At 38.0% G+C, this 9,467-nt stretch overlaps 1 protein-coding gene across 1 annotated transcript; it reads left to right on the plus strand.

The window, feature by feature from the left end:
* Positions 1-3,308: 3,308 nt before the first annotated feature.
* Positions 3,309-6,580, plus strand: LOC307002391 (extracellular calcium-sensing receptor-like; the record flags this gene model as incomplete). The annotated part of the gene is made up of 6 exons (XM_079619973.1): positions 3,309-3,349; positions 3,505-3,793; positions 3,980-4,783; positions 4,861-5,088; positions 5,183-5,306; positions 5,667-6,580. The coding sequence occupies exons 1-6, from the start codon at positions 3,324-3,326 to the stop codon at positions 6,578-6,580; spliced, it is 2,385 nt and encodes a 794-aa protein (XP_079476099.1). The 5' UTR covers positions 3,309-3,323.
* Positions 6,581-9,467: the final 2,887 nt, after the last annotated feature.

Here is a 9,467-nt window from a genome sequence, read left to right on the forward strand (position 1 = left end):
AATTATGGTAAATTTATATAGCTATCAGAGAGAGTGAAATTCACCTCTACTCCAAAAAAAGCATATCTGTCTCCGCCTCTGTTGTGAAGTATTGGTGCTGAATCAGGGGTGTGTTTCCCAGAAGCATTGTTAGCCAACTATTAGTCTCAGCCTCAGACATCACGCCCACGGAACGTTGGCTAAACGTCTGATGCATATGGTACACTTAACTGGTAACACTTCAGGAATGTCGAAGTCGTCATCTGATTAGTTGAATTTTTTCGGATTTCCGGGGGGCGCGAGTGTCGCGTTTATTTTCGGTCCGCCGGGAAACAAAGCGCAGACGTGTGATTGCGGAAGAAAAACTGTTGTGTTTACATGAGTGACAATGAGCATTTATCAAGATCAGCTAAACGTAGAAAGTATGCAAGGTTCACTGCATAGACTCTTTAAGAGATGTCCAGGAGTTTTGTTTGAGGCACTTAGTGGAGACTTGTTGTGCGCCGGTCTGTTGTTATGGGGACATTTCCACGTCCCGAACCGTGACGCTGAACGAAACGAACTGTAATTGGTTGTTTGACATGTCGGTCAAATGGCCTTATGGGCGGGCCTTGGCCAAAGAAAGCTGCTATGAATTCCAGACCTTCAGCCGTCGGTCTGGCTACGCAAGACTAGCCAACTATGGTCGCAAGTTCCATCGTTATCTGCATAGTTCAACGAGACTGTGATTCCCGAAACCATAGTTCCAATGAACATTCGCAAACAGCATCGCCAACTTGTGTGGTTAGAGCGACAGCTCTTGAGCTGTGGTTAGAAGCATAGTGTCTTGATTGCATGACATGTGGACTCAATAAATCCTTATTTGGAGAAAAATAAGCAAGCTGACATTCAGTACAATCATTATCTTTTATTTAGAATACATACAAATGTCATTTGTCTTTTAGTTTGTCAAGAGATTTTAAAGCGTCGTTTTTGCAGAGTGCACGTGCATGGGTTCTATAGTACATATGAACGAACCTATGATTGAATCTGGAAATAAAGCTAAATAAACTGAGAAAAATTAGAAAGTTCTCAGATGCCATGTCTGTTATTTATAGCAAAACATCTAGCTTTAATTCAATCTCAAACAGATTCATTAAAAGTAGTTATTACTCCACCACGTGCATGACATCATTAACCAACGTGTTTGAGCAACCAATTTGCGACAATTGAAACAAAAAGGTTTCGGGAAGCAGTCGTGACTAACTAGTTAATTTATTCAACGATGCATCGTACTATGGTAGTGAAGCAGCGAGTTACGCCGTTGTATGGGATACACACCCCAGATCGGTAAAGTGAACTTATTCCGGTGAAACTTCTTATTTTGGATATACTTCCAAGACGTAGTAACTAGGGGTGTGCGATATTACGATTTTTGATCGTGGACGAATGTCTCCACGATCTGCTTTTGAAGAAATATCGTAGGATCGTCCATTTTATCAGTTTGCATTTCTGGCGCCTCCGTCTCAACATACTGTACAGCGCGACGTATATCCACATGAAATGCAGAGGAACGGGACACTGTAGTTCATAAAAATGAATTATTTGCATGTGCTTTAAAGCCTTGCCGGTTAAACATGTCATTCGCTGCTGATGCGCTGTTCTAACGGGCGCTTTTCTGAGCGCAATAGACCCGACGCGCGCACATGCACTAAAAGCCTGTCTACAGCGTCTGATTACTGGACTAACTTATCTTATTGCGCTAATACTGTCAAATACACACAAGGTTTACATAAACAAAGTTGGTTATGTCTAAAGTGAAAGAACAATAGAAAAAATGAAGAAAAAATCTGCCTTGTCAAATGCGTGTAGACTCGTTGCGCGCAGATCTTAAAGTGACAGTAGCCCTAATAGTAAACATGCTGCCGCTTGTCCTTAAAGGGACAGTTACCCAAAAATAAAAATTCTGTCATTATTTACTCACTCTCTAATGTTGTTCCAAACCTGTATTAATTTATTTCTTGTGCTGAACACAAAAGAAGATATTTTGAGGAGTGTGGCTAACGGTTGCTGGTCCCCATTGACTTCCATAGTAGGAAAAAACTATTATGGAAGTCACTGGAGTACATCAACTGTTTGGTTACCCACATTCCTCCAAATAACTTTTATTTTCAACAGAAGAGGGAGACTTATTCGGGTTTAAAGCGGCTTGAGAGAATTTAAATTTTTGGGAGAACTATACCTGTTAATAAAACAACAAAATACAAAGAGCATCTCACTCACTCTTGACTGAGAACTTTAATAGTAGCTTTAATAAGAATCAATGTAAAATTTATATAGTGAAGTCGATGTTGTGTTTTATTTTCATATTTTTTCATTTAATTACTTTCTTCAATGCTGTTAAATACACCTGTAGCTGAAAAAACAAAGCAGTTTTTTTTATTTGTATATTAAGTTGTGTATGTGTATCTTTGTTCTTAATTTTTAATAACAAAGACAATGACAAATATTTTTTATCTTCGCCACTTTGGCCTAAATGTCTGCCATTCTTTTTTATTTTATATGTTGTTACCTAAGGCTTTGTTTTTAAAATAGGGACATTAGTTTGGCTGTGATGCTCAGTCACTTGCAAAATAGTAAAACCAACATGAAAAGGAATCGTGATAAAATCGTGAATCGTGATTTTCCTGAAAAAAATCGTGATATGATATTTTTGCCATATCGCCCACCCCTAGTAGTAACTGTAATTCCAATGTACAGTGAAGATTCACAATGGTGTGTTGACAGACAACCCACACATACACCTCAAAACGTTTGATTAATCAGCGCTGAGGCGCCGTGCCGATGCACAACCCACATATTGAAGATACCTCTGCAAATAACTACAATTTCAGGTTTCAAACAGAGATGGCGACTTCTCACTGTTTTAAATGCATTATACTAAAGTTAGTTCTATCACTGCATTTCGAACTTGGAGCTCATAAAGTGAGCAATAGCAAATAATCAAAATGAAAATAAGAATTTTTTATTATCTAAGGAAATACTAGTGTCTACAACATTTTGCTTAGAGAAAGATAAACTATGATTGGTACTCTCAGTCCTCTGAGAGAAATGATGCCATGATGGAGTTGTTTGGCCTTCTCACACTGTATAAATGTGGTGGTAGACAACAGGCAGGAATCAGAACTGCCATGCTGATACTTAAACTGCTTTTGATGGTCCTGTTAACCCAGGCAGAAAAGCCTGACTGCACGCAACAGGGGCACAGGGTGCTGCCTGAACTGGAGAAAGATGGAGACCTGATAATTGGGGGTATATTCTCCTTTCGCACCGGACAAGATGGTTACACAGATTACTTTACAAAGATGCCAGAAATACGTCCATGCAAAGAGTATGTATGTGTTAGAACCATGGTTTAATTTTTCTCATATTTATTGTGATACATTTGTGTATCCCTAAACCTTCTAAACAAAACATGTTATTTGTTATTAAGCAAAAATTATCTTAATTAAAAATACAGCTTGACTGACTGAAAATTCCCTTAAGTTTCAGTTTCAGGGAATTCAAGTTTGCTCACACAATGATGTTTGCAATAGATGAGATAAACAGAGACACAGATATTCTCCCTGGAATTAAACTGGGATACAAAATTTACAATGACTGTGGATCCACAGACATACTAAGAGCTGCGATGACATTAGTAAACGGTTTGGAGCAGTCAAAAACAGGAGCAAATTGCACTAAAACTCAAACAGTCCTGGCCATTATTGGACATTCTGGATCAACACCAACTATGAGCTTTGCAAAGATCGTTGGAAGATTTAATATACCAGTGGTAAGCTAGATTTTCTCTTTATTAATTGTAATGTATAGTTATAATTATAAGATTACATGTTACAATTTTAAATACAGACACTATTTTGATTTGAAATAAACCTGCTCAAATATTTCTAAAGTCATAAATGTTTCTAAAGTCATAAACATTCTAAGTTTTTTCCCCTCTCTTTCACTGTCTTTACAGATCAGTCATTTTGCTACATGTGCTTGCTTGAGCAACAGAAAGGAGTATCCTTCCTTTTTCAGAACTATTCCCAGCGATTACTTTCAAAGCAGAGCATTGGCCCAGCTGGTCAATCATTTTGGCTGGATGTGGGTGGGGGTGTTAAGCAATAAAAATGATTATGGAATAAATGGGATAGCCACTTTTATTACAGCTGCTAATGAGGAAGGAGTGTGCATTGAATACTCAGAAGCCTTTGAAAGTACCAGTCCATACCACGAAATATTGAGAATCGTGAATATTATCAGAATCTCCACATCTAAGGTGATTATAGCCTTCATGTCACACAGAGAGATAAAGATACTGGTGGATGAGCTATTCAGACAGAACATTACAGGACTGCAATGGATTGGAAGTGATGCCTGGATCACAGATGACTCTCTAGCAGATATCCATGGTCAAACTTTGCTGATTGGATCTATAGGATTTGCTGTCCGCAATGCTCAGATACCTGGACTAGGCCCTTTTCTACAGGACGTTAACCCCTCTCAATTTCCTAATGGCATATTTCTTAAAGACTTTTGGGAGCATGTGTTTGACTGTTCTTTGTCTCCAAGTGAAATAAGAATGAGGTGTAATGGCTCTGAGAATTTGAGAGATGTGCAAAACTCTTTCACTGACCTGACTGATTTAAGGTTCTCAAACAATATATATAAAGCTGTTTATGCAGTAGCTCATGCAGTTAATAATATTGTCTCATGTGAGCAAAAAAACTCCATTCCTAATGCCACTTGTCTAAAACTTATTGAAATAAAGCCTTGGCAGGTAAGATCAGATAATTCGATATATAAAATCAAGTGGCCTGCAGACACTAACATTTTAATTTCAATTGCATTCTGAAGGTCCTAAACTCTTTGCAATCCATAAATTTCACCACACCTGGGGGTGAAAATGTATTTTTTGATGACAACGGAGATTCACCAGCGAGATATGAGCTGATCAATCTACAAAGAGTTAATAAAGGCAAAATAGAGGTAGGAACTATTGGCTACTATGATGCCTCTTTGCCTAAAGGTCAACGGTTCTCCATGAATGATGTTCAGGTAGTTTGGAGAGAAGGAAAATATCAGGTAGATCTTTATTCATATATTTCCCTTTTTTCTTTTCTTTTTAAATTACTGTCAAGAAAGTAAATAGTATAATGCTTATATTGTTATCTTGCAGGTGCCTGTGTCTGTGTGTAGTGAGAGCTGTCCTCCAGGCACCAGGAAAGCGGTTCAGAAAGGAAGACCCATCTGCTGTTTTGACTGTGTACTATGCCCACCAGGAGAGATTAGCAACACAACAGGTACATAATAATTTAATCAAAATACCTGTTAAAATTAAAGAAAGAAAAAAAAGTTACACTTTATTTTAAGGTGTCCTTGTTACAGTGTAATTATAGATTATAATACTGAGTAATATTAATAAACTAAATTTACTTACTATAAGGTTATGATTATGGTTTGGTATAAGGTTATTTGCATGCAATTATGCATAAATGTTATTTCTATACTAAGTAACTACATGTAATATTTGTACCAAGCACACTGTAAAATACAGTGCTACCAAAAAGTCTTTCAAGATGTGTTTTGTCACAAAATTGGAGCCAATTCTCAATTCATGTTTTACATATAAATAATTTGTGCTTGATTTTCTTTTTTTCTAGATTCAACTGATTGCCTCAAATGCCCTACTGCACAGTGGTCAAATACAAGAGGAGATTCCTGCTTCCCAAAAGAAATTGAATTCTTGTCATATTTTGAAATAATGGGGATGGTTTTGGCATTATTTTCTTTTTTGGGGGTCTTTTTCACAACAGTAATCATGCTTATTTTCTACATTTATAGAAGCACACCTATTGTTAGAGCCAACAACTCAGAGCTGAGCTTCCTGCTGCTCTTCTCACTGACTCTGTGTTTCCTCTGTTCACTTACTTTCATTGGTCAACCCACTGAGTGGTCCTGTATGTTGCGTCACACAGCATTTGGGATCACTTTCGTCCTCTGTATCTCCTGTGTTCTGGGGAAAACAATAGTAGTGTTAATAGCCTTCAAGGCTACACTTCCAGGAAGTAATGTTATGAAATGGTTTGGACCCTTACAGCAAAAACTCTGTGTTGTTTCCTTTGCACTCATACAGGTGCTTATTTGTGCATTTTGGTTAATATTAGCTCCACCATTTCCATATATGAACATGAATCATTACCAAGAAAAGATCATTTTAGAATGTCATTTAGGTTCAGCTATTGGTTTCTGGACTGTGTTGGGTTATATTGGTCTCCTGGCTGTCCTTTGTTTCATTTTGGCTTTTCTAGCACGGAAACTGCCTGACAACTTCAATGAAGCAAAATTCATCACATTCAGTATGATCATATTCTGTGCTGTGTGGATCACGTTTATCCCAGCTTACGTCAGTTCTCCTGGAAAATTCATTGTAGCTGTGGAAATATTTGCCATTTTGGTCTCCAGCTTTGGTTTACTATTCTGTATTTTCTTGCCAAAGTGCTATGTAATTTTACTGAAACCTGAAATGAACACTAAAAAGCATGTAATGGCAAAGATGTCCAATGATATCCATTAATAGTTATTGAAGTAAGAAAAAATAACAGAAGAAGTCTGTACATCTGCACATTTTATATGCTTTAAATAAACATCAACAAAATAGTTTGTTGTGTGATATGGAAATATTCATAGTCAAACATTAAGGTATTGGTTTAACCCTCAATTTGACCTGTTTTTATTTATTTTTGATTTAAATTTTTATATTTTTTGTAATTTTTTTTCTCATTTAGGGTCAGGGAAATGCATGCAAAGTTTCAACATACTGATGTGTTTTGCAGAGATGGGGACAAGTCATACATGGTCAAGTCCAAGCAAGTCTCAAGTCTTAACCATCAAGTCTCGAGTCAACTCTCAAGTCACAGTTCAGATAAATCAAGCAAGTCAAGTCAAGGGTTCACCCTAAGCAAGTCAAGTCACAGTTCTAAAATAAAGAGAGGTAAACATTATTAATGAAACTACTCCTGCAGAGCGAGGACCACCTTGCGAATAGTTTGACAAACCCCTAGATTCTGTGCATCAACGATCGTACAAGTATTTACCACTTGCAAAATAACCGCAACGCAATACCATTTGCGGTACAGTAATGAATTCGACGTGTTATGTGCGGCTCAAGAAGTTCACAAAGATAAGATATCCCTTCCGCAGAAAATCTGTATCTTTCATACAAGTAACTATCAGGTAAGGCAAGGGGATTTTGTCTGGCTAAAAACTCTTTCTCTACGATGTGCTCGTCTAACAATTTGCGATGAGATGTCCACAGGATTTGGAAGAAAATGTAAAGCCATTGCAACAAACACTGGGAATTAGTTACGTCACCTATATGTTTCTTTGCTCACAGCTGATTGGTCAAATTTCAGTCTGAGATCTCGAATCCAGAACTTAACCTTCCCCGGAGCAGGTTAGCCGTGCAGCGTAAGATATCATGGCAACGAACACAGATTAAAGCTGAGCTACTTTCATAGTACCTAAAACCCAGGGTTGGTGGAAACTAAGCTGAAACATAGCTGGCTAGCCACCTAAACCGGCTTCATGGTATAGGCCCCAGATGTGCGTCACAATACGGGAGACAATATCTGTTCCTGCTTACACCTTATTACGCAAATATTAAGGTGTTTTGGAGTTTCTTTTAGCAGTTTGCCATAGCTTGTCAACATGAAGTTTAGTTAATGTGAATGTACTGACAACTGCTTCGGTAGAGAGTCTCTTTTTTCGGTCAACTCAGCCATTTTCTTTGATTGAAGGTCTTCTTTTTTCTTTGCTTAAAGGGATAGTTCACTTTAAAATGAAAATTCTGTCATCATATACTCACCCTCAAGTTGTTTCAAACCTGTATGAATTTCTTTCTTCTGCTGAACACAAAGGAAGATATTTTTGAAGAATGTCAGTAACCAAACAGTTAACTGGTCCCATTGACTTCCATAGTAGGAAAAAAAAATACTATAGCAATCAATAGGACCAGTTAACTGTTTGGTTACCGACATTCTTCAAAATATCTTCCTTTGTATTCAGCAGAAGAAAGAAATTGATACAGGTTTGAAACAACTTGAGGGTGAGTATATGATGACATAATTTTAATTTTAAAGTGAACTATCCTTTTAAAGCTGGGTGCACACTGTGCAATTTTTCAAAGTCCTTTGCGAATGTTGCTTGTCAGACTGTACGATCATGATTCCCGATGAAAGCCATGTCAAACTGTATGATCTGAGTTGTCATTATGTCAGACTGTACGACAGTCAGACGTGAAAAACGGAAGCAACTCGTACGGATTGAGATTTACGTCATCAATCCGTGACACGTTTGGCAGCATTCGATTTCACACTCCATTTACAATGGTAGCTTTCAGCAAACAAAAACAATCTGTGGCGTTAATATTGAGAATGGCTTGTCTTGATAATGAAAAAAAAACGAAGACGACGTTTTTGGAGCAAGTTGTGGCTGGGCAAAAGAGGACGTTATGGTCTACCAATTCTACAGGGCGAACTTGAGGTAACTATGTTATCCTAGTTGAAACTTTTGGTCCTTTGTGCTTCTTTTTTATGTCCTGCCCCTTGATGAATTGGTTAAAATATGTGTGTATTCACACAATGATTTTCTGTTCCCTTTCGAAGGGAACTCGAACTGCGCCAAACGCCTTCGCGTGAACCGGTGTCTGAAACTCTTGTCTAATCACAACAATCCTATTGGCCGGCGACAGCCTATGACATCATCAGAAGTGCGACCCGGAAGTATAAAGGGGAGCCTGGAGAACATGTCAACAGCTTTTTCGAGACACGTTCACTGTTCTCAATGTGGAAATTGCAATGATTTTATTCACGCTGCTAGGCAGACTGGATACCATGGACTAGATTTTCGCCTCAGCGAGGGGACCAATCACAGAACGGGGAGGGAGCAGCAAGACAATGACGACGTCTATGCGACACACCCGAATCAGTTTGTTTATATCAACATGTGCACTGCAGATTTACCTTCTATCCTCATGTTTGTCTTGCACAAATGGCAATAGTCGCTGAACACCATTGTGTACACATAAATCTATGACCCATCGTCTTCTTCCTCGCTCTATACACGGGTTTCTGTGCAACGTCATCACGTAGATGCGCGCGCATCTAAGAGGCAGAAAGCAACAGTCTTTACGGCTATATCTAGCAGAAGCAGAGATGACGCGGAGCTGTTGTGTTTTTATGATTTTATACTAATGTTTTTATGATTCGCAAACTTAGTTGGACAATTTCATACTAGTCAACTAACTAACTTTTTACATAAAGTTATATTAATATGCAAATGAAACACAAGCAAACAGATTCAACTCTGAAATTGCAGTTTATTATTGAGTCAACAAGAATTTACAAACAATGCGAAATCTACGTTAATTACAATGTTCTTTTACAGAACTCGGCATAACATAT

This window comes from Phoxinus phoxinus (assembly GCF_949152265.1).
Source record: "Phoxinus phoxinus genome assembly, chromosome: 8".
Classification (NCBI taxonomy): Eukaryota; Metazoa; Chordata; class Actinopteri; order Cypriniformes; family Leuciscidae; genus Phoxinus; species Phoxinus phoxinus.